The 25,220-nt window shown below is 41.2% G+C and overlaps 2 protein-coding genes and 1 non-coding gene across 7 annotated transcripts in view; 2 read left to right on the top strand and 1 right to left on the bottom strand.

The window, feature by feature from the left end:
• IARS1 (isoleucyl-tRNA synthetase 1) overlaps positions 1–25,220 on the top strand; it is an 85,307-nt gene that overhangs the window by 38,926 nt on the left and 21,161 nt on the right. For all 5 annotated transcript variants that reach the window (XM_057547670.1, XM_057547671.1, XM_057547669.1 and 2 more), the window contains exons 15-27: positions 1,084–1,157; positions 1,537–1,731; positions 3,659–3,745; positions 5,796–5,879; positions 7,012–7,156; positions 8,771–8,891; positions 13,545–13,636; positions 14,413–14,490; positions 15,414–15,535; positions 15,981–16,083; positions 16,331–16,414; positions 21,133–21,307; positions 23,636–23,748. In XM_057547670.1, coding sequence (XP_057403653.1) covers positions 1,084–1,157; positions 1,537–1,731; positions 3,659–3,745; positions 5,796–5,879; positions 7,012–7,156; positions 8,771–8,891; positions 13,545–13,636; positions 14,413–14,490; positions 15,414–15,535; positions 15,981–16,083; positions 16,331–16,414; positions 21,133–21,307; positions 23,636–23,748 — 1,473 coding nt within the window. The remainder of the gene's footprint in view (positions 1–1,083; positions 1,158–1,536; positions 1,732–3,658; positions 3,746–5,795; positions 5,880–7,011; positions 7,157–8,770; positions 8,892–13,544; positions 13,637–14,412; positions 14,491–15,413; positions 15,536–15,980; positions 16,084–16,330; positions 16,415–21,132; positions 21,308–23,635; positions 23,749–25,220) is intronic.
• Positions 11,540–11,648, top strand: LOC114237989 (small nucleolar RNA SNORA84). The gene has a single exon (XR_003623429.1). It is a non-coding gene; the product is annotated as a small nucleolar RNA SNORA84 (small nucleolar RNA).
• On the bottom strand, positions 17,929–19,237 carry LOC130708324 (N-acyl-phosphatidylethanolamine-hydrolyzing phospholipase D-like). The gene has a single exon (XM_057547674.1). It carries the CDS (start codon positions 19,205–19,207, stop codon positions 18,026–18,028), a length of 1,182 nt encoding a protein of 393 aa, XP_057403657.1. The 5' UTR covers positions 19,208–19,237; the 3' UTR covers positions 17,929–18,025.

Here is a 25,220-nt window from a genome sequence, read left to right as displayed (position 1 = left end):
ACTTTAATTAAATATAGTTTTAAATTTCCCTCTGTGTAAAAGTGAAAAATATAATTTGTATTTTTCTCTAGAAACTCCTCACATTGTTTATCTTGTTTGCTCAGAACTCTTTTTCTCCTTTTGAGTTTCTGATGAACAGAACAGAGACTCCACCCCCTGCACTAAGTCACAGCATATTAAAACGGCCTTATAGTGATAAAAAAGGACAACTGAAAAAAATTACCAAAGCATTGCAGACCTTTAATTTAAAATCAAATGTGTGTGTGTGTGTGTGTGTGTGTGTGTGTGTGTGTGTGTCTAAATAAATACATACATAGGTATATAGATGTATTCCCTCTGTCCGATGCTGACAGCATTAGAACAGTCATGAGCAGCAGCAGCAGCCCAGGGACCTCAGTAAATCTCCAGTAGGGACCTGAAAGGCAACAGTGAAGTAGCTGAATCAGAGGACTTTTCAGGACTGAGCAGGAAGGGCAGAGAAAGAGGCTGTGGGTATTCAGTAGGTAACAGATGACTTCTGGGTGTGAACCCACAGCAGCTCCTGCTGGTGCAGCCCAGCTACACGGCCCCTGTTAGATGACTCACCCTGTTCTGAATGCCCCTGCTGGGCCCATCTCCCAGCCTCCTTACACGAGTATAATCCTAATGTCTTGCAATCTGACTATTTGGTCCAGTTCATGCACAATAAATTAGTTCCAGCTTTGACTTGAGAAGATTTCAGATTAAAGAGCCAAGTTCAAGTGCCAGGAACAAACTAAGATGCCTTAGAGTAACAGTCTAGGCATTTCACTTATGCTGGTTATTTTCAGCAGAGATTTGGACATAGTAGACCCTCAAGAAATACTCGTTGAGATGATGGCTGTGAAATTCTCTCCTTGTAGGGAATCCCTCTGATATAGGGATAGGTAGCAAAGAAGTGAAGTCTGCTCACCAATTCAGACAGTGACCTATAGTCTTTCATGAGGTAAGCCACCTTGATGATAACTCATGAAGATCAAAGGTTTCTAAACCTAAACATGAATGTTACATAAATTAACTCTGTTTGATCTTTGGCTCTGAGGTCTTTTAACTTTGTTTTGACAGGTGGTGTGTGTTGGGTCAATGGCAGAACTGGAAGAACTGTCAGGAGCAAAGATCTCAGATCTCCACAGAGAGAGGTCAGTTTCTGAATGTTTGATTCACTTCAGTTCAGTATCGGGCTAGGTAGCCTGTTAAGACATGGTCTCTGTATCAGATCACAGAGCTACATGTAGAAATCAAACACTAGTTTGCTGAATTACTTTGTTGTTGATGATTCATGTCATATTAAGGAAAGGTGGCCTCTTGTCCTTGAGTTAGATGTCAGGAGACTTTGGTATATAACCTTCCAGATGGAGTCCTGATGGTGCTCTCTGAAAGCCTGTGAGAACTGCCGATATTTCTGTTTGCAGATGCATATGAAAGAGCTGTGAGGGCATTGTGTTTCCTCTTGGCAATTAAACTGTAATTTCTGTTTTGCTTAAAATTAATAGAAATGGCTTCTTCTTTGTTTACTAGCATTGACCATCTGACCATTCCTTCACGCTGTGGGAAGGGATTGTTGCATCGCATCTCTGAAGTGTTTGACTGTTGGTTCGAGAGTGGCAGCATGCCCTATGCTCAAATTCATTATCCATTTGAAAACAAGAGGGAGTTTGAGGATGCATTTCCTGCAGATTTCATTGCAGAAGGCATTGACCAAACCAGAGGATGGTATGTTTCTTGTTCTTTAAAGCGTTTTTATATTTATTTATTTATTTATTTATTTTTGGCTGCGTTGGGTCTTTATGCTGCGCGTGGTCTTTCTCTAGTTGTGGCGAGCGGGGACTATTCGTTGCGGTGTGCGGGCTTCTCATTGCGGTGGCTTCTCTTCTTGCGGAGCATGGGCTCTGGGCACGCAGGCTTCAGTAGTTGTGACACACGGGCTTAGTTGCTCTGCGGCATGTGAGATCTTCCTGGGGCCAGGGATCGAACCTGTGTCCCCAGCCTTGGCAAGCGGATTCTTAACCACTGTGCCACCAGGGAAGGTCCCTCTTTAAAGTGTTTTATTGCTTTGATTTAACAGGTATTTTACTGAGCATTTAACATTTATCAGCTGGGTGCTGGGGAGATTGTGTCAAAAAAGACAGGCTCTGCTCCTGCCCTCTGCCCCTCACCACTAAACATACCATAAAAGTGTCTTTTGAGCAGGAATCTCACACTATATTAGGGCTGTAGTTTTAGAGTTTGAATTGTTTCTTTGACATTTTGAAATACAGAGATTTTGGTGTATGGAAAGATTAAGTGATACAAAACAATTAATGTGTCCTTAGTTTGTTTACTTCAAATCATTTACACAAGTGTTTAGTGGGTATTTCATACAAGATACTGGAGTGGGTGCTACAAATTGGAGGGTTAGCTGAAAATGTACTAAGATGTTAAGGCTAACCTCATAACATTCTAAAAAATCCAGGTTTAAAATTTTAAAAAAGAAAAAAAAAGCATGGTGGGGAGGACTTTGGCATTGGTTTTATCTGATGCCTTACCTAAAGCAGTACCCTCATTCTCTTAATTAGAAAAAGATGAATTACCTTCTCTTCATGCATGAGCTTGGCTGACCCAGGTTCTAATTATACTTTCATTAGTAATGTTTCTGCAGGAGTGTTTAGAGAATGTTGGTATCATTTTCTGTCTTTACAACTTGTAGTCATCACAAACTGATGGAATTCCAGCCTTAATGTTCTTAATGTTTTCAGCTTCCAATCCATTTTTCTATAGAAACAGCTACCATATACAAACTCCTGTTCTTAGGGAGGGCCAGATGACTCACCAATAAGTTGTTTCTCTGAGGAGTTGCCATGTCTGGCAACTGTTGAAAGCCTTCACGTGGGTCCCCATGTGCACATTGCCTCCCTCGCCTTCTGTCAGGTATGGGCTGCCTCTCATAAGAACCAGGGTCCTCCTGACCTGTCTGATTTCCGTCCTCATTAGTTGTGTCTGGTGATGTTCTTGGGATGCAAAATCAGGTCAGAGATGACACAAGTGCATTACTTACTGGGACACCTTACATGGATGTGATAGAGTTCTTTTAGGGAACTAGCTAGCTAGCATATAAACATGCATGATATCTGATAGAGTAAAAACATTTTCTATGTTCATATAGACTAGCTTTTAACTTTTGGATGAGAGTGCTTTTTTCATCTTTTGTCATCAGACTGTCCCATATGACCTTGTGCTAAAGGCAACACATCTCTGGATTTCCAGCCTGGCATTTCTGGGAGGTCCTGAGAGGCCACCAGTGCTGCCCTGCTCTGCCTTGTGGCTGTCCAACTAGCTCCCCAAGGAAGGTGATAGTACTGTCCCCAGCAGGGGGTCAGTACCTCACTCCAGGGCTTTATTTGCTTTAAATAAAGTTCATTTTATTTTTTCTAGTGAGAAGCTCTAATATGACTGGTCTGCAGTGGGTCCTGTGCCTAATTTTTCAGCACTCCCCAGATGATTCTGATGTATCCAGGATCAAGAACCATTGCTTTGTGATTATCAAGAAGTGTAACTTACCTAAAATAGAAATTCAGTCCAATAAGTAAACACAGTTTTATTTCCTATGCTTGAATTCCTTTTCTTATTTTATTGAACTCTTTGTTTGTGGGTTTTTTTGCAGGTTTTACACCCTGTTGGTGCTGGCCACAGCTCTCTTTGGACGGCCGCCATTCAAAAATGTGATTGTAAATGGGCTCGTCCTGGCAAGGCAGGTGCACTCCCTTGTGTAATAATGAGTTGCAGTTCCTGATCTCCTTTATTCTTACAGCATGTTCTGGTTGGATCTAACCATTCTTTGTGAATAGAGGAATTTAGGAATGCCCCAGCTCTGTTCCTATTCTCTTCCTTCCTTCTGCCTTTATACTTCTTCCTGCTCTCCCTTTTCATCCAACTCCTGTCTTGTGCTCTTCTCAACCTGTAACATTCTGTCTCTACGTGTTCCTATGTCTTAGGAGAAGGACTGCATTAAGAGCTAAGCCTAATGGAGGAGGACAGAGGGGAGGACATGTGTCCCATGATACTACTAGTGATAAAATAACATTTGTCATTTAGAATTTTATAAAGTACTTTTGCTTATAGCTCTTATTAAATCTGTACACTGGTCCTTTAGTATAGATTTTTGTCATCCTGGTTTTTTTGTTTTGTTTTTTTTTTTAATTAACTAATTTATTTACTTATTTATTTATTTTTGGCTATGTTGGGTCCCCATCTCTGTACGAGGGCTCTCTCCAGTTGCGGCAAGCGGGGGCCACTCCTCACCGCGGTGCACGGGCCCCTCACTATCGCGGCCTCTCCCGCTGCGGAGCACAGGCTCCAGACGCACAGGCTCAGTAGCTGCGGCCCACGGGCCCAGCCGCTCCGCGGCATGTGGGATCCCCCCAGAACAGGGCCCGAACCCGTGTCCCCCCCACCGGCAGGCAGACTCCCAACCACTGCGCCACCAGGGAAGCCCTGTCATCCTGTTTTTAATATATGAGGAAGCTGTTGGTTTTAGAGGCTTATTATAGAGGAGTCTTATTTTTTCCTTTGCTTCTACTGCCTCTAGTCATTAAAAGTAAAAACAAATAAAAAGAAGAAAATGAAATTTTTATACCTAGATACCTTGCTTCATGTGCTGTTCAAGGCGGGGGATGACACCTGGCACCGTACCAGGCTCTGTTTTGAGCATTTACACGTCTTCACTCATTTATCCCCAGAACTATTTGAAATGGGTCCTTTCATTGTCCATTTTGACATTTGAGGAATTTGAAGTGCAGAAAAATTAAGGTCATACAGCAAAAGAGTGTGAAATTCTAGTTCTATACCCCGGCAGTCTGGCTCTATAGTCTGTACTTTTTTTTTTTTTAATTGAAAATCTTACTGAATTATAGTTGTAAAAATTAATAGAGACCCCTCGTGTGCTTTGCCTGGTTCCCCCAATGGTCACGTTTTTGAAACTGTAGCACATTGTCATAATCAGGATGTTGATTGAATCACCAGTCTTATTCAAATTTCCCCAGTTTTACTCATTTGCTATTGCATGCAGTATTATCTCATATATAGGTTCCTGTATCCACCAGCACAGTCAAGATACTTGGCCTGTTTCAACATCACAGGATGCCTCCTTTGCCCTTTTATAACCATACCCACCCCACCCCTTCACACCCCTCCCACCTCAGCCTTCAATCCTAATCCCCATCCCCTGGCAACCATTAATCTATTCCCCATCTCTGTAATTTTGTCATTTCAAGTATGTTATATAAATGGATTCATATCATATATAACCTTTTGTGATTGGCTTTTTTTGCTTACTGTAATTCCCTGGAGACACCTCAGGTGGTTTTATGGATCCATAGTTCTTTCTCATTGCTGAGCAGTGTTCTATGGTGACCCACAGTTTGACCTTTCACCTGCTGAAAGACATTGAGGTTGTTTCCAGTGTTTGCTGACTATGAATAAAGCTGTGAACTTTCAAAAATAAAGGTTTTGTGTGACTATAAGTTTTCGTTTCTCTGGGATAAATGCCAAGGCTGTGTTGTTTTTTCACTGTTACACTCTGGCATCTTCCTGCTGCCATTTATCCCAAAACTTCTCCATTGACTCGCTGCAGTATTCAAAAAGAAGCTTAAACAGACATTAACAAAACAACCTATTGTTGTGCCTTAGTAGTAGCTTGTGTCCCATTTGCACTTACATATTCCAATTTGTAGATAATCTGTAACCACATATAAACTGTGATGTTGACTTATTTAATTGGTGTTTCCCTTCTGTTTTTCAAGTGATGGCCAAAAAATGAGCAAACGCAAAAAGAATTATCCAGATCCACTGTCAGTCATTCATAAATATGGTGCTGATGCCCTCAGGTACAAACCAGTGTTCTGCCTTGTGTGTATTTGTCGTTTCTTATTAAGCATCTTACATTCTGTTAATCATGTTTTCAGTGATATTAATCATTCTATTAATTTGGTTTATAATTAGCTTTTTTAAAAAAATGCACGTCTGTTACATGGAGAATTACATTGGTATGGTGTTGACTTTAAATCCCCAAGGTGGTTTTCTAAATAGTAAAGATGTTTCTATATCTATAGGTCTTTTGGAAGAAGAGGCTCTGTGTTGGATTTTATTAAGCAGCACAAGTACTCCCAGGCTAGTTGCTGGAGCCTTTGACTCATTCCTTCTGTAGGTTCCCTGTCTTATTGATATTAGAATTCTCTTACATCATTTATTTCAATTTTACACTTACTCCTCAAATAGCCATATGAGGTACAGTTTATGCTAGAGCAAATAAAAATACTGAAAAGTTTTTAGAGAAATGTGAGATACTGCTTGAAATAGTCATAGTCATAAACGTTGAGTGCTCAGGTTAAAAGGCACCACAGAGATCTTATTCAGCATCCTCCTGTTACGAACACAGAGACCCACACCCAGGGGCTGTGGGCAAGCACGTTCACGGTTGCCATGTTGCCCAGGAGCAGTTAGTGGGGTGTCCTGCAGCCCCCAGTTATCTGTTAGACTCACCTTGGCATAGCTGACAACTTGGGCCTCTTAATTCTTTGTGCTGAAGGCTGTCCTGTAAGATGTTTAACAGCATCCCTGGTCTCTGCCCCCTGAGTCCCTCTGTGCTGGCAGAGCACATGTGGCTGTTCCTTGTGAATCCCTCATGCCTGCACATATGTCCTGTAAAGAGGGCCTGGCTTCTTCCTCTTAGTGTTGCCATACTGCCTGAGGCCTGTGCTGGGACCAGCCCAGGGCATGCTTCTAGGTTAGTTCAGTGCCATATTTTGGTGTGGCACTTTTGGTCTCCCCTTTATAATTTGCTAGGTCTCTTACACAAAGTAAGAATTTTGTCGGTTTTAAATTGACTGTTAGAAGCGTATTTATAATTCCTCACTTTTGTAGAAAAAGGACTGATTTGGGTATTGCCCTGTCAACATGTCAGTAATATTTGGTTTACTGTCTACGTCCCTTTTCCATGTAATTTTTCTCCTCTTCCAGATTATACCTGATTAACTCCCCTGTGGTGAGAGCAGAAAACCTCCGCTTTAAGGAGGAGGGTGTTCGAGATGTCCTGAAGGATGTGCTGCTACCTTGGTACAATGCCTATCGCTTCTTCATCCAGAACGTCCTGAGGCTACAGAAGGTGTGGGTTGCAGTGCTGTGGGGTAGGGTCTGCCCCACTGAGCTGGGTTGAGCTGGGTTTGCAAAAGATGGTCAGGGGTCAGCTGTGAAGCAGAGCTCCATGGGAGACAGGAGCTAACAGGCCCTGTGGGTGGGGGCTCAGAGCCACTGGGGAGGCCATAGATGAAAGTGTGACAGGTGTCTGGGGTCCATGCTGGGCCAAGAGCACAGGACCGGAACTTCACCATTTGGGTAGATGCTCACCTCTGCAAGACACAGAAGCCTCTCCTGTTGAAGAAGAGTTGCACTGGATATTCATTTAGCCAGCCAAATTGGTGCTGGGGACTTAGTGATGGGGGAGCCAGTAAAGAGTCAGCTACTATCAGAGTGAGTGCCTAGTAAAGGCTGCTGCAGATGGGTGGTCAGGGAAGGCCACTTGATGAGTGCATTTGGCCTGAGACTCTGGAAGTGAGAGAAGTTTTCATTGGGTTGCTGGGATGAAAAATAGTGGTTGTGATATATATGAAAGTGCCTCAGAGCAGTTACCTGCTAGCCTGGGAGGCATCCTCTGAGAAGCCCCTTCCCTTACCTCTACTAACTGCTCTCAGGCCAGCAGGCTTCATTGCACATGTGCCTGTGCATGCTTCCTAGACTCCATTTGGGGTCAGGGCTCAGGTACCACTCATCTTTTTATCTCCAACACCTTAAAAGTAGAATTCCTTAGTAAACTACTTTTGACTAAACATGTGATATTATTCCTTCCTGAGAAACTGGTTGGAGAGCTGAGCTTTGAGCATCGCATTCCAGCAGGCTGGTCACTCACTTCTTGCTGCCTCTGACTCATCTCAGTCTGCTAATGAACCCTCCCAAGAAGAACAAGGTCTTTGGGAACAACACCCCTAGTGTTCCTATCTTTTGGATCCCACCACCTCTCAGGCCAGCAGTCCTAAAGTGGGTCTACTTTGCAGGCTTCTTCTGGTGTGGGATTCAGGAACACAGGCTGGGTCAAACCACTCATAGTTGGGGCTCATCTGGGCATGGCAGAAAGATGCAGGCTCCAGCATCAGAGCAAGAGTCAGCATGGTCACTGCCTTGCCATCCTGATGGTGATGCCGTTGAATAGGGACAGGTAAAGTAGGCCTTCAGGATCGAGGAGGATTTGCAAAGGAAAAAGCAGGGGTGGAATAGAGCATTCTGGGTAAAATAAGTAATTTAAGCAAAGACATTAATTCCTAGTACTCATTTTCAACTTACAGACAGTTGTCCAGTCCTAGCCAGCTTTGCTGTCCTTCCTTCCTCAGGTTAAAGTAACTAAACCGCCTACTTAACGACAAGATGTTGGAATATTTCTTAATTCGTAATTACTCTTTGGTGCATAGGAATCATTTTTTCCTAAATTCTCTTTAGTTCACTCAAAAATGTAATTCATTAATAGAGGACTTAATGTTCCAAGTTTAGAGTTTACTTGGAAAATATTGCTAAGAATCAGAAATTTAGATTGCCAACAGGGTCTGGGTTTTTGTGGTGTTTTTTTGATTTGTTTGGATACTTTCAGTTTAAATAATTTAAAAAATTCATTTCTCTACAGTAGTTTCCCCCAAGCATGCAGAATGTTTCAATAATTGTCACTTCCTAGGAGGAAGAAATGGAATTCCTTTACAACGAGAACATGGTTAAAGAAAGTACCAACATCACAGACCGGTGGGTCCTGTCCTTTATGCAGTCGCTCGTTGGGTTCTTTGAGACTGAAATGGCAGGTGTGTCTCTCTTGGGCCTTCTCCCAGGAATAAGGAGTCTTCTCTTTATAATTGTCCTTTTGATATTTAACTGTTTTTCTTTATAAACATAGAGGAATTTTTTTTTTGAAGTATAGTTGATTTACAATGTTGCGTTTTTGGTGTACTGCACAGTGATTCAGAAATATAAATGTGTATATATATATTTTTTCATATTCTTTTCCACTGTAGGTTATTATATGATATTGAATATAGTTCCCTGTGCTATACAGTAGGACCTTGTTGTTTATTTTATTTATAGTAGTTTGCATCTGTTAATCCCAAACTCCTAATTTATCCTTCCCCCACCCCCTTTCCCCTGTGGTAACCATAAGTTTTTTTTTTTATGTCTGTGAGTCTGTTTCTGTTTTGTAAATAAGTGCATTTGTATCATATTTTAGATTCCACATATAAGTGATATCATATGGTATTTGTCTTTCTCTTTCTGACTTACTTCACTTAGTATGATAATCTCTAGGTCCATCCATGTTGCTGCAAATGGCATTATTCTTTTTTATGGCTGAGTGGTTTTCCACTGTATATGTATACGTGTGTGTGTGTGTACGTACCGTATTTTCTTTGTCTATTCATCTGTCAGTGGCCATTTAGATTGCTTCCATGTCTTAGCTATTGTAAATAGTGCTGCAGTGAACATTGGGGTGCATGTATCTTTTCAAGTTCTCTCCAGGTATATGCCCAGGAGTGGGGTTGCTGGATCATATGGCAACTCTAGTCTTAGTTTTTTAAGGAACCTCCATACTGTTTTCCATAGTGGCTGCACCAATTTACATTCCCACCAACAGTGTAGGGGAGGGTTCCCTTTTCTCTACATCCTCTCCAACACTTGTTATTTGTAGACTTTTTAATGATGGCCATTCTGACTGGTGTGAGTGATACCTCATTGTAATTTTGATTTTCATTTTTCTAATAATTAGCGATGTTGAACATCTTTTCATGTGCCTCTTGGCCATCTGTATGTCTTCTTTGGAAAAATGTCTATTTAGGTTTTCTGCCCATTTTTTGATTGGGTTGTTTTTTTGGTATTGAGTTGTATGACCTGTTTACATATTTTGGAAATTAAGCCCTATCAGCCGCATTGTTTGCAAATATTTTCTCCTAGTCCATAGGTTGTCTTTTCATTTTGTTTATGGTTTCCTTTGCTGTGCAAAAGCTTATGTTTGATTAGGTCCCATTTGTTTATTTTTGCTTTTATTTCTATTGCCTTGGGAGACTGACCTAAGAAAACATTGGTACGATTTATGTCAGAGAATGTTTTGCCTATCTTCTCTTCTAGGAGTTTTACGGTGTCATGTCTTATAAGTCTTCAAGCCATTTTCAGTTTATTTTTGTATATGGTGTGAAGGAGTGTTCTAATTTCATTGATTTACATGTGGCTGTCCAGCTTTCCCAACACTACTTGCTGAAGAGATTGTCTTTTCTCCATTGTATATTCTTGCCTCCTTTGTGGAAGATTAATTGACTGTAGGTGTGTGGGTTTATGTCTGGGCACTCTAAACATAGAGGAAATTTTATAGAAATTTTGAGAGATACAGAAAAATAGATAAATATTTCTCTTTACCTCTCAAATATAATTTTAAGGCTTGTTAGTTGTAGAAATGTGTTGTTCCAAGGCCTTAGAGATTGTCTTGGGGGGATGTCTAGCGACCTCACCACTCCACAGATACCACACAGGCCCATGGAATCACAGGCTTCAGTAGTGGATGCCCATGAGTTGAAAACCCAACTGCACCACTTGTTCCCTGGGGGAAATGTTACCTAATCTATGAGCCTCAATTTCTTTCTCCGAAAAATGCCTGGTAAGAGTTAATATAAGGCTGGGCTTCCCCAGTGGCGCAGTGGTTGAGAATCCGCCTGCCGATGCAGGGGACACGGGTCCGATCCCTGGTCCAGGAGGATCCCACATGCCGCGGAGCAGCTAGGCTCGTATGCCACAACTACTGAGCCTGTGCTCTAGAGCCCGTGAGCCACAACTGCTGAGCCCGCGTGCCGCAGCTGCTGAAGCCCGCACACCTAGAGCCCGTGCTTCACAATGAGAGAGGCCACTGCAGTGAGAGGTCCGCGCACCGCAGCGAGGAGTGGCCCCCGCTCGCCGCAACTAGAGAAAGCCCACGTGCAGCAATGAAGACCCAACACAGCAAAAAATAAATAAGTAAATAAATAAAATTTTTAAAGAAAAGTAAATATAAGGCTCAGATGGAGATTATGTACATACAGTAGCTAGCAGATAATAGGTACTTAATAAGTAGTAGTTGTTATTAATATGTTTTTAATTTATTTTTAGGTCTACTTTATTAAATAAGTAGTCCCTGTTCAGCCTGGAAAAATTAGGAAATACAGAAAAACAATAATGAAGTTGACATTTCCTCACATTTCTCTTACCTAACAACAATGAATTTGATTTTAGACAGAGGTTGGAAAAGTAGGTTATGTTGGTTTCCTAGAAGTTGGAGATGGAACAACTGTAAGTCAAGGTGAGAAATTCCAGAAACTGTTAACCTGGATACCTGAGATGGGTCTGAGTGTATATGGGTCTGATAAAGTCTGTGGTCAGGGGAGAAAAGATGGCATCCCTGTGTGCACCCTCCTGACATAAACCAGCCTCCCCCAGCGTCCTGTGGTTACCAGGTGCTGTTGTTCAGGTACAGCACTCCAGTGGATTCGAGGGGCCAGAGCAATCTGGTTCATACAGGGGTCTTCCCTTCCTCAGCTGGTACATAGCTCTTCCTGGAATAGTTGGTGCCTCTGTGCTTGGCACAATAGGATGGTTAGTCCAGGAAATTTTGAATGTTTTATCAGTCATCTTGAAGGACTGCACCCACTCTATTAAACATATGTAATAAGGGTCATATGACTGTCAGACTGTTGGACAGATTGACATAAGTGAAGATGGAAATGAGCATGCAAAGCAGACATCGGCACTTGCGTTCTCACCACACTCCCTGGGATACCTACTCAAAGCTGTGTCCAGTTTTCCCTTGAGTGATATAAATGAATGGGATTGTTGCCTGGGGGCCCTTGCCATCTTTAGAGAGCAGCGGCTGTGACCTGAGAATGTATATCCTGGCTGGGACCTGCTGTGCCTGGGAACTAGAGGTTTGGCAGCAGTTGTGCACACAGCCGAGTGGTAAGGGCCAGGTGCAAGAGGCTAGGTGGTGCACGTTGAACTGATGAGAGGGGCTTCAGACCCAGATTGCCCAGTGCAGTTCCCACTCCACCAACCTGTCAGCTTAGTGCCCTTGCCTCCCTCATCAAAATAGAATTCTGAGAACTAAATAGGTAGCATCCTTGAAGAGTCTGCAGTTGGTATTAGTGATTTCAGTGGTAGCTGCTGCTCCCTTTTATTATATATGGGTTTTGTTTACCTTATAAGAGTTGAAACTCTTGAACACTCTGGCTTCCTAGAAGGTGAAAAGTGTAGTGAACCCTAGAAATAACTTAGATGGGCCTCTGTCTTTACAGAACAGGCCTCTGATCACAAAAATTGCCTCTCTAGAAATGTATGACCAGCGAGTGCCTCTGGTCTGGGGTCCAGTTGTTGGTCTAGCAGCACCTCAGTGCTAGTCTTTTTGAACTGCAACAGAGAACTCTGCCCTTGGCAACTTAACCACTGTCTTAGCTTAGATTAGGAACCTCATTAACAGTCACTGAACTCTTAATGTAAATTGTGGTGTTTTTTTATGATTTTTGGTCTTACTCTCCTTGTTTTTGGTGTTTGTTTTTGTGCAACAGAGAGTATCAGTTAAAGGGGAGGTGAATGGCAAAAATCCTGAAGATAAGTCTGGGCCTCAAACAAAGTTGGCTAGACGCCCTTAACTTCCTGCTTGCCCTCTGAGTTCCTCAGGGGAGCCTTCAAATTTTTCTGATTCTTCAAGGTTCTTCTCTCCTTGCAATACCTCCTTTAGCTTTCCTTCCTTGACTATTTTAACCTTTAGAAACCCCGTTCTATTTTATGCACAGCCCCTGCCTGAGTTTCTCAGTGGCAGCACTGCTGACAGTTTGAGCTGGGTCATTCTCTGTGGTGGAGGCTGGCCTGTGCATTGTAGGTTGTTGAGCAGCATCCCTGGAGTCCACCCACCAGATGCCAAGAGTGCCTACCTCCCCAGTTTGACAACCAGCATGTCTCTGTAGACATTGTCAGTGTCTCCTGCAGAGCAAAATTGCTCTGGTTGAGAAGCCCTTATCTATGCTATGCCTCTTAGAATCTAATTAGAGCTTTTTAAGTGTCTGTCTTAGTTGAGGTCAAGGTAGCACAATGGAAGAAGTCAGGCTTTTGTGGTACTACCACCTGATACAGTTCCAGATAAATGGTGCCTCGTGGAGTCATCTGGCGGGCAGCCTCGGCCTCTCAGCCACACATACGGGGTTTCCTGTTTTCTCGCTGACACTGGGAGTTTGCATGTAGCTCACAGGGTGGTTTGTGCATGCCCCTAGACACCTTGACAGCTATATAGTACGTCCTCAGTTTTGATTGTTTCACTTTGGTACTTCTGCCTCCTTAACAGGTGTGACAGCCCTTGGATGGCAGGGGCTGCTTGCTCGCACTTACATCAAGCCCTGTCCTAAGCACCCAAGATGCTTATGTGTTCTCACTGCCTGATTGGTTGTTACTTTTAGCTTACAGACTCTATACTGTGGTTCCTCGCCTGGTCAAGTTTGTGGATGTTCTGACAAATTGGTATGTCAGGATGAACCGTAGAAGATTAAAGGTAAGTGCAGGCTGCTGTTGGGAAGAGCAGAAAGTGTAGGAAGTATGAGAGTTGAGGAAAAATGAGAACAGCCAAAAGGAAAAAGAGCATTTTCAAATGCTTTCACTTTTTTAAGCTATCTTTTTCCTTTTAATTGCATATTAACTGTATTGCCATTTGATGGATGGGGGAACCCATAAGTTTAGAAGACATCTTGCATATTTTCAAAACACAATTATGGACATTCACATTAGAGGGAAAGTCTCAGGCCAAACAGGACTGTACTGAGCAGACCTCTTAAAATCTGAAATAAATTCATGCAGGTAATTTGCAGATGTTTTTAGGTAGAGCTGTGATATTGAGAGGGGCACCTCCTCACTTCTACTTCTAGAGGGACAGTTACTTATTGACAAGACTCGTCCTTAGGCCTGTTGGGGATATAGGATGAGTGAAGCATGGATCCTGTCCCAGGACTTAAGCTGTACATAAGCAACAATGGTAGAAAACAAGGAGTGAGGGATGCCCAGACCACTGTCCATCAGTACTGCCTTCAAATGTGTTAATGATAAAATCCCGTAACAAAACAATAATTTTGTTTTTGTTAAAATATATTACACACACATGTACATGTATGTGTGTATATGTACATATATCTAGAAGGACATACACTAAAATGTTTAAAGTAGTTATCTCTGGGTAACTTAAATTATGGTTGGGTTTTCCCCTTTTTATTATCTTTCTTTTCTTACAATGAACTATTGGTTTTAACAGTTTAATGTGTGTTTTTTATTCACTAGGGTGAAAACGGGATAGAGGATTGTGTCATGGCCCTGGAGACCTTGTTTAGTGTTTTGCTTTCTCTGTGCAGACTTATGGTAAGATGCTAGCCCTGTGGGCTGCTTGTGGTGCCCGGTTGCTACACTGTCCTCCATCTGTATCTATTCTGTATTTGTTCCACTAAAAATAGAAACAGAAGTGTTAAAATAATCTAAATTTCTAGTTTCTTTTCAGAAATCTCGTTAGCTTATGTATGTCAAATAAGGGCTAAAAAACATTAGCTTTAAAAGCTGGATTCTTTCTTTTCACCCCTGGCAGTACATTTCAGGTCAAGGTCCTTGCATCTAGACTCAAGAGCGACATACCTCATCTTAATGTAGATTCCTGTAATTGTCTGTGAGTAGTGGGGAAGTTTTTGAACTAATAGCTAACCAAACAAAAATATATTGCAAACAGTATTTTACTTGAGACATGTTCCTATCAATTGAAATATTAATTAAATGACATACAAGTAAAAATTCCAGTTTTAATTTCCTGTATCTTATTTCTGCTATTCCAGTTTAATGTTATAAGGCTTCTATTTATTTTCTAAACATACATGGAATGAAAACCTGCTTTGTACCAGGTCCCCTGCCTGGTGTCTCATGTCTGACCTCATTCCCCTTCATCCTGTGAAGCAGGTGGTGTTTCCCCAGTTTACAGAGGTTTAGGGACATTGATTCCTCTGCATGTTGACTTGACTTGCATGTGGTCAGGGACTCCTGTTTTTATTATAGACATCCTCAAGAATGTTTTAGGCACTTCTGGCTGTAGTCCTGCTGCTGTGTTTCATGAGTGTCTAGCTCGCCAAGTTCAAAATGAGGTCATTTCTCTTTCATAGGGCATGTTTTGTAACCTCATGTTCACTTCTGTGCATATTCCCATATCATTTCTTTAAAATGTTTATGTAGTTGCTTCTCACTCTGAGATCAGTTAATGATGGCTACGTATGAATGACCCGATGTCTTCTGTCCTTACACAGGCCCCCTATACCCCTTTTCTTACTGAATTGATGTACCAGAATCTGAAGACGCTGATTGACCCTGTTTCTGTCCAGGACAAGGACACATTCAGTATCCACTACCTCATGCTGCCCCATGTTCGGTAAGAATCAAATATACATAAGCCTCTCCTGGGCCAGGGGAAGGAGAGTTGCCAGAGATGCTCTCAAGTGGGGCCCCCAGCTCCCTGCTCCAGCCCCTCCATGCCCTGCCTCCCCGCTGAGCTGCTCCTCAGGCTACAGAATGGATAGGAGGGATGCTTAGTGTGGAATCCCCTGTAGAGCTGTGGCAGGTAGGGGTGGGTAGGCCTGTTGGGATCGCTTTGGGGAGCTGCTAGGCACTAAGCAGCAGGCTCAAGCTTGCTGCCTGCTTCTCAGCGCGTGCCCCAAAGGCAGGCATGTGCTGTCCTTCCCAAGAGCCTCCCTGGGAAGCCTAGCTACACCATCGCATCTCTAGCCTGACCCTCTTCCTCACTTAAGCATGCCTATTCTTTGGAATTTTCTCCTTTTGAATCTAATCTCTTTCAAATCCCTACCTCTACCAACCAGAGAGGAATTGATTGACAAGAAAACCGAGAGTGCAGTATCTAGAATGCAGTCTGTGATTGAACTCGGGCGAGTGATTCGAGACCGCAAAACTATTCCGATAAAGGTTTGAGATTTTATTTCTGTTTTGCATTGCACATACCTAGCTAATTATGGTTTGGAGTATTTTCTTAATATAAAGAGCTGCCAGCAATGGTGTAAATTTCTTTTCTGCAATAAGGGTGTGAATGACTTAGTACTAGTTATGCCTGCTTAGTCTGGAGCTTGAGATTCAGATAAAACATTTAACATTCATTTTTCTGCAGTTTAGAGGACTGGATGCTTATGAACTTTCCCTTCCATTTTCTTTCTAGTATCCTTTGAAAGAAATTGTAGTTATTCATCAGGATCCAGAAGCTCTTAATGAAATTAAGTCATTGGAGAAGTATATCATTGAGGTAAGACAGTTGATTTGTTTGATTTGGTCCAAACAGACTTCTTTCCTTGGGAAGATTATTTTGGTTAGTACTCTTTAGTCAACTACACTTTGAGTGTATCATTTGTCCTTTTCCTTTTTATATCAGTATGTACATAAATTTAACCATCCATGGAATTTTACACTCTGCTTTTAGATTCATCATGACTTTTTACAATGTAATTGTAATTCTTTAACAGTGATTTCAACGTCCATGAATTTTTCACCTTTGTTGGATCATTTATCCTTTCATCCACTTCTCTTCCCCAAAGTACTTTTTGATAACTAACACCAAAAAAATCTTTGTTCCTTCAGATTTTACAAGTATCAAGTAAACACACACTGGTTGTAAATAAGCACTAGCATCGAGTACAAAGCAAGTCTCCTCTTACCCTGGCCACTCCCTGGTGTCTCATCACCCACTTGTTCACTAGGTTATCTCCTGCTGGGTTGTTCCTAGCATTTTACATACGTGTACACACATTTGTACATACATATACACACATGCACACATCATTGGGTTTTTTTTCCCCCTTAATTGAAAGAAGTTTTATTCATTAATTTTCACCCATATTTTTACATGATTAAAATTACAAGATATGAAAAATTCTCAGCAGTTATTTTTAATAGTATTTTTATCCCATAAGCTACTCTAACAATTTATTAATATATTTGAATTCAGCCAGGTTCCCCCCCCACCAGGTTTTGTAATATTCAAGTTCATAACCACCACCATGCTTAGTTATTAAGTAAATCAATTTGTAAGCAGAAGCTTTCCTATTCATGTATTTAAGGCAAAGCTTTAAGAGAAGAGTACTTTAAATTTCATTTGTAAATACATAGATTTCCATAGGAAGTCACAAATCCTCAAACAGAAAAATGTGCTTTCTCAGGGTTATCCTGATACAGAAACGAAACTTGGGAGACATATTTTTACAGTAGAAATATGACGAAAACATGAAAATTCTAAATTAGCTACAGCAGTAATAAAGTACATTATGAAGGCTAAGGATCATTTATCAAGTGATGCAAACATAAGTATTAATTCCCTGAAAGGCACATTTCTTTATAACAATTTTGCTTAATCTTCCTCCTTGTTTAATGAAAATATATATTCAAAATGTACACACATTAAAACGAAGATTTGATTTCAATGTGCGGTAGCAGCATTGGATTCTAAAACACCCTCTCTTCTTTTCCTCTATTATTAATTTGAACAAATAACATTTCCTGGAGATCAGAGCATTGAGTTTGAAATGTCAAAATGCTAGAGAAAAAGGGGCAGTCATCCAGAAAGAATTCCACAGGGAAAGTGCACAGTTCGATCTCTACCTGTGCAGGTCATGGCACACCTTACCTTTTTTAGGTGGGCTTTCTCCTAATTGATGGTCCCACCCTCTTGGGCAATGAGTTTCAAAGTGTTCTTCAGTTATCACGGGAGAAAGGGATTTCAATAAGATCTTACCTGTTGGTATGGATGCTGGCTGCAGAAGCTGTTTCCAAATGTAAAAAATCGTAACATTCATGAATTTCTTAGTCTTTTTAGATTTATATCAGATGATGCCTTTTTCATTAGACACTCCTGTGCTCACATTTACTCCAAGTTGTCGTCATCAGTGTTAAGGTATCTTGACTCTCCATGCTTCAAGACAAAAAAATCTTCAGCCTTAAGTCCGTATCTCTCTAGAGCCTCACTCAGTTTCACTGGAGGTTCTAAGTAATGCTCATTTGCTAAGGCAAAAGTTCCCCAGTGAATTGCCACAGATCTCTTTGTCTGCACATCAATGTGAATCTTTACAGCCTCTTCTGGGTCTACATGCTGGTATTTCATAAACCACCTTGGTTCATACGCTCCAATGGGAATAGCTGCAAGGTCAAAAGGTCCAAATCTTTTTCCTATCTCTTCAAAAGCAGAGCAATAACCAGTGTCTCCTGCGAAAAAGAATCGGTTCCAGGGCCCCAAGACAGACCAGCTGCCCCAGAGAACCCTGTTGTCGTCCGTCAGAGTCCTCTTACACCAGTGCTGGGAAGGGGTGAGCACACACGTCACCCTGTCGTGTCCGGGGACGCAGTTCTCCTCCCACCAGTCCAGCTCGATCACGTTCTCACAGCCACACTTCTGCATCCAGTCCAGGAGCCCCAGAGGCACAAACCACCTGAGCTCGTTACCAAACCGCTCGTTCAGAGCGACAACAGAACTGTGGTCCAGGTGGTCGTAGTGGTTGTGGCTGATGAGGACCGCGTCTACCCGGGGCAGTTCACCGACTGTGCAAGGGGGGCGACGGAACCGCTTGAGACCCACACGCTGCGACGGGGAGGCCCGAGCGCTGAAGACGGGGTCCGTGAGCAAGATGAGCTCGTCCATTTCCACCATCACTGTCGCGTGTCCCAGCCACGTGACTCTTAAGCCAGCTTCCCTCACTCCAGCTTCTTCAGGGTCATCGATAAAATACGGCTTAAGCACTGGGAGTTCTTTATCGAGCTCCTCTTTGGAGCATGGAACACTGCTGTGATCTTTTTCCATCATCAGCCATCTGAGAACATTTGGAATAGAGGGATTTTTCCATGTTGGCCAAGGGTTAACAAATCTCCCATCCTTTCCTTTCTTTGATTTAGTTACATCTTCTTCTAGTCTGTAATCCAGTTTGAAACTCTTCCTGGAAAACCTAGAAGAATCACTTCCTCCAGAATTCCGTGAATTTTGGCGTTTTCTTACTGCTTCTTTAGGATATTGGCAACTTGTCCTCAGGGACTGGTTGCTTTCATTTTCATCCATGTCCTTTCGTGAAGAGCTGATGTGATGGTCGGTCAGGCGCGCGCGCCGCCGCCGCCACCTCTGCTGCTGCTCTTCGTATACGGGACACAGCGCCCCCGGACACAGCGCCCCAGGGCAGCAGAAGGGGCAACGGTGGCCAGCGCCCGGGTTTCTCCGCCCCTGGCTCCGCCGCACCGGCTCCGCCGAGGGCGTTAACAGCTGCAGGCAGCGCCTCAGCGCTCGCCACCTCCACATCATTGGTTTTATTTGTGAATAGAGAGGATCATATATGTAGTTTTTAACTTATTTTTTTTTCACTTTATAGTATTTCTTAAACAACATCCCATGTCAAAACATAGAGATCTAATTTATTCTTTTTGTTCACTTCCTGGCTGCATCATAATTTATTTAAATACTCTTATATTGTTGGAAATTTAGGTTTCTGATGACAAAAGGGGTGTGTGTGTGTGTGTGTGTACATGTGCAAATATGTCACAGTATGGATGTTGGATAGGTTCCTGGAAGTGGAGTTTTGGGGTCAGAATTTTAAACTGTCATGTCAGTTACCCTCCCAAAAAACTTTTACCCTGTGATGTTTTAAAAAGAAATATATTTCAAATTTCATTTTTATTCCTTTTACAGGTAATATTTAAATCTTTATGATAGAAAATAATTAATTTCTATATTTGGTTTTGAATTGCCTGAGAATTCTGGACAAATATTAGAAACCAAGGAGTTTATAACTGTTTAGAAACTTAGAGTTTAAAACTAAAGAGCTATAAATTCTATAATTAATGCTTAAGATATGGATGATAAAAGAATATATTTAAATAGAATATCTTAATCACTCTGAGAGCAAATAATTTAGTAATGTATAATGGCAAAACCAGAAATTTCCCTATAATTTGCTTCAGTTGACAGTTCCATGATATCTCATTTTCATATTTCCTACTGTGCAGTCACCATTTCCTGCTACGTTAGTAATCCTTAACTAACTAGTATGATGGAGACATGAAATGTTAAGATTTTTTCCGAAAATATTTATTTATTTATTTATTTATTTATTTGGCTGCATCCTGTCTTAGTTTCGGCATGTGGGATCTTCAGTGCGGCATGCAGGATCTTTTGTTGCAGTGTGTGGGCTCTTCATTGTGGCGCACAGGCTTCTCTAGTTGTGGCTCACAGGCTTAGTTGCCTCGCAGCATGTGGGATCTTAGTTCCCCAACCAGGGATTGAACCCCCGTCCCCTGCATTGGAAGGCAGATTCTTAACCACTGGACCACCAGTGAAGTCCCGAAATGTTTTGATTAACTGATTCTTCTGGTTAATTGATAGTTAGATTTGTGGTGCTTTGAAATTTCTTGAGCAAAGGTTACCCTTAAACATGAAGTCCATATTTCTAATGCTACAGTCCTTGTTAGTTGCGTTAGGCTCAACTTGATTGATCTGGACAGGTTTTTTTCATACCATACAATTATTTATTAGTATTATTTATAGAGCTGTGCAGCCATCACCAAAGTTTTGTAGCATTTTCATCATCCCAAAAAGAAACTCAGTATCCATTAGCATTCACGCACCATTTTCCCCTCAATATCCCACCATCCTCTGGCAAACATAAATCTATTTTCTATCTCTGGGTGTGCCCACTCTGGACATTTTCTATAAATGGAATCATACAATATGTGGTCTTGTGTGTCTGGCTTCTGTGACTTAGCACTAAGGGTCATTCATGTTATAACATGTATGTGTGCTCCATTCCTTTATATTGCTAAATAATAGTCCATTATATGGATATACCACATTTTGTTTATTCATTCACAGTTGATCAGCATTTGGGTTATTTCCACTTTTTGGTTGTTGTGAATAATGTTGCTATGAATGTTTGTGCAACTTTTTGTGGACATGTTTTCATTTCTTTTTTATTTCATCTTGTCTACCAAATACAGGAATTGAATGTTCGAAAAGTTACATTATCTACAGATAAAAACAAGTATGGCATTCGCCTAAGGGCAGAACCAGATCACATGGTCCTGGGGAAGCGTCTGAAGGGAGCCTTCAAGATGGTGATGACATCCATCAAGCAGCTGAGCAGTGAGGAGCTAGAGCAGTTCCAGGAGAGTGGTGAGTATCTGTTTTATTGGGGGCACCATTTGTGTCCTCAACCTGATGGGTGTCTCATACTTAAGCTCTCATACTTAGGCTCCTCTTTGATTTCTACTGTCACAGCTTTTTCTTAAATAAGAGCTTTTCTTTTCTGTTCATAAAAATATTTATTATGAATAATTCTGATAATTTAGAAAAAAGTAAAAAAAGTAAAGAGAATAAAAATGACCCATAACCGATCACCCATCCATTTAATGTAGATTGAATGCCTACTGTCTGGTATTTGTTATGTTAGGTGCTGGAGTGCTATTAAAATTCTGATTTATATAATTACAGCTTTACAAAATGGAAATCACATTATAATTTTAAATTTCACATTTTTCACTCATATATTTTTACATTTTATGTTATTTTGTTTTTATTTATATTTTTATTTTGCATTTTCACTTTACATTATAAACATTTCTGTGTGTTATTAGTCTTTAAAATGCTGTTTCAGTAAGTGCTGAAAAAATTTTCCTTCCTGTGGATACCGGATAGTGCCTTTAACCAGTCTCTTATTGTTGGTGCTTTAGGTTGTTTCCATTCTTTTAATAGTATAACTAATATTTCAGTGAATATTTTCACATGTAAGTGTTTTGTGGAATTGATTCCTTTTGGCTAGATTTCTAGATAGAAATTACTGAGTCAGAGGGGTAGACCTTAAGTTACCATTCTCTATAAATGCTAATGTGGGCCTAGAAAAATCTACCCTAGTGAGAGAACAGAACCCCCTGAGATTCACCAGCCAGTGGTATAGAGTGTATTGTTATCAGATGTTGCTTGTAGAGAAAAAGATGGTGACTTTTTAGAGGTGCCAGAATGAAGACTGGAAGATATTCAAAAGAAAAAAGTTATGTTTTAATATTAATTCAAAATTTAAATTTTAATTTTAAAATACTTAAGTATTTTTAGAGAAAGGGATTTAGCATTGAGGTTTGGGGCTTCTTGCGAAGGAGGACTGGGTCAGAACTTATCATAGTTTCTCTAAAATATCTAGAATACTTATGTTGGTCTCAGTTGAGCAAGACTGGAGTCATTCATTCAGCAAATTTTTTTTAAGGTCCTTTTGTTTGGTTGGCACTGGGAACATAGAGTTAAGTAAGGCAGACATTGTCCTTACACTCATGGTGCTGGCAGACACTAAAGATTTATGGACATAATCATAGTTTTGATAAGTACACTGAAGGAGATCTTTAGGGAGCTTTTCCAGGTGCCCAGGAGTTCTCAGCTCTGCCATGATTAGAATCATATGTGGTCTAATTATGGCCACTTGACATCCTATAGCAATCCTAGGGCATGAGTTGTTTGATTGTTAGGGTTCCCTCTGAAGTTGAAAATCATAAGCATGGAAGTGTCATGAGGAAAGATTTAAGGATTCAGAAATCAGATGGGTAGCTATGGAAATTGGGGGAAATGTCCCGAAGATTCCCCAAATTTTTAGGTAAAAATTATAAAACATAAGAGGCTAGCAACTAAAAGTTGAGTCAGTACTAATTTAACTTGATTTGTTAAATTAACAAAATTAATCAAAGGATCAGCCTTCAAGTTACAAATCTTAAGTTGTTTCACCAGTTAGCCAAAATATTAAAAATTCCTCAAATCTTATTTGAAACGGAAAGCCTACAGTTTCTAAGCTGTAGTTTCTGAATGGACTGTTCTGCATTGATGGAAAGCAAAGTAGTTTTCAGAATGCAGTGACATAAAGTGAAAATGACAGCCAGTTGCTCAAAGACCAAGAAGAGCATTTGTGAGTTACCATAGTAGGCTTTCCTGAAGATGGGAACTGCCATCCTTAGCTGTTTATACATTCTGCCTACCATGAATAGGCATGATGCTCAGAACTTCACATTGTCTACCTCTTTTCACCCTCACTGCACTCTGATAGGCAGATAATAGAACACCAGGGTCCTACAACCAGTGAGTGGTAGGCCTAAGTCCAGTTTGACTCTACAGACTGTGCTTTCTTCATTATAGCATGCTTTCTCCATCATAAACATGCTTGCTCATGTTTATGATGGAGATTCGTTGCCTTCTGGCACATGTCTTTGGACCTGGGAGCTTATATACAACGGTAGATATTAGTGGTGATTTAAGTGTCCTCAGGATAGCTTGGTGCAGTCTAAAGAAAGTTTGTCTCATCCTTGACCTCAACAATGACATGAGTGCAGAGGACATGATCTCTTGAAGACTGTGTAGCTTGATTATATGAAGGTTTTATTAAAGAGTGGCAAAATATATTGGTAGCAGGGCAGCTTGAGGAGTGGGGTACTGATTGAGTAACAGTGGCAGTTGTTTCCCCAATAGGGACCATTGTTGTGGAAGGCCATGAATTGCATGAAGAAGATATCCGCCTCATGTACACCTTTGATCAGGCAACAGGTGGAACGGCACAGTTTGAAGCACACTCAGATGCTCAGGTATTTTTCTGTTCCCTAGAATATTTCTTTACCAAAAGATAAGAACATAAGAGGAGAAAACATTTACCTATGCCTCTCCTGACAGTATTGGCAGCTTGTCTCAGGGTAAAATAAACGAGTTATTTATTTTAGATTGGCCTTATTAAACTTCTCTATTATAACTTCTTGACATATGCATTTCTTTAATGAATACATAAATAGATATTTTGTGACTTTATGCATGCAGTTGTCCTAAGTGTTGGGTCATACAAAAATGAGTAAGATGTAATCCCACCCTTCAAGGAATGAGTCTGTCATGGAGATAGAAAAGTAAGTCAATTCTTATTACTCTACTTGATAAGTTATCTAGTAGAAATAAGTGCTCCTATTTGAAGTCTGGGGTAGCAGTGGGGGTGGTTAGAGAGCACCCCTTGAAGAGGATGTACAAGCAGTTTTGCATTCTGGGGTCTGTGTTTTTTTGTTGTAATGGATCATAGCATCTCTCTTCACTCTTGACCAGTCTTCTCCAGGCAGATAGGTTGTAAGGTCTCCATTGTGAGAGTGAGGGACCTGCTGGAGTCCCTCTGTGCTTAATATGCCACATACAGGAGAAGATGGGGAGTACCTCGTATGAGGCAAGCCAGCCTCCTCGAGCCTTTACACAGGGTTTGTTTTTTTTTTTTTTGGCGTGCCATGTGGCTTACGGGATCTTAATTCCCCGACCAGGGATTGAACCCAGATCCCCAGGAGTGAAAGCACCGAGTCCTAACCACTGGACCACCAGGGAATTCCCATACACAGAGTCTTAAATATGATGTAGACAGAACTCCATGTGGGCAGACAGTGGTAAGGAGCCAAAGGTGAGGAAACTAGGAAAGAAGGAATTGGGGCCAGGGAAGGAGATTTGTAAACAGTGAGAGGGTGCAGTCCTTTCTGATTACAGCCAAATTAGAGAGTCCTGAAGTCGTCTATACTTAAGGAAGTGTTGTCTGTGATGCTTCTGAGTTTCTTGACATGATTTGTGTATTGTGGGCCATGGTTGCCCTGCCATGACACATTATCCACTTCCAGTTTGCCTCCTGTGCCTTCATGAAGTGGAGCAAGTTTGTTAACTTCTCTGATTGAGTGTCCTCAAAAACGTAAATGGGGATGATGCCTAATTTATACGTATATTCCCCTCTTATAATAGAAGGGACACTGTCATTATTACCACATCATCATTGACAGCCTTTATGACCAATGAGATAAAAAAGTAGATAAAGTTGACAAGAAGGTGGCAATTTAAACTAAACCATATAAAAAAGTATGGTGGCCCATTGTAGAAATTGTGTCTTGAATCACACCAACAAACCAAAGAATAGAGTCATGGTTAAAGAAAACAACAGAGATGGCTGCTTTGAGCTCTTCAGTCCACTTGTTTATGGTGGATCCATTGTGAAAAGTTGTGCTGCTGTAAGAGCTTCATGATTGGTGATTTTATTTATTAGAAGAGT

The sequence above is a fragment of the Balaenoptera acutorostrata genome, chromosome 6 (genome assembly GCF_949987535.1).
Source record: "Balaenoptera acutorostrata chromosome 6, mBalAcu1.1, whole genome shotgun sequence".
In the NCBI taxonomy this organism is placed as follows: Eukaryota; Metazoa; Chordata; class Mammalia; order Artiodactyla; family Balaenopteridae; genus Balaenoptera; species Balaenoptera acutorostrata.
Note: the sequence above shows the minus strand (reverse complement) of the source record. Positions and strands in the feature narration are given on the sequence as shown.

Bases quoted from the DNA above. Each gene is read 5' to 3' on its own strand.
- LOC130708324 (XM_057547674.1), bottom strand. From the start codon at position 19,207: ATGGATGAAAATGAAAGCAACCAGTCCCTGAGGACAAGTTGCCAATAT.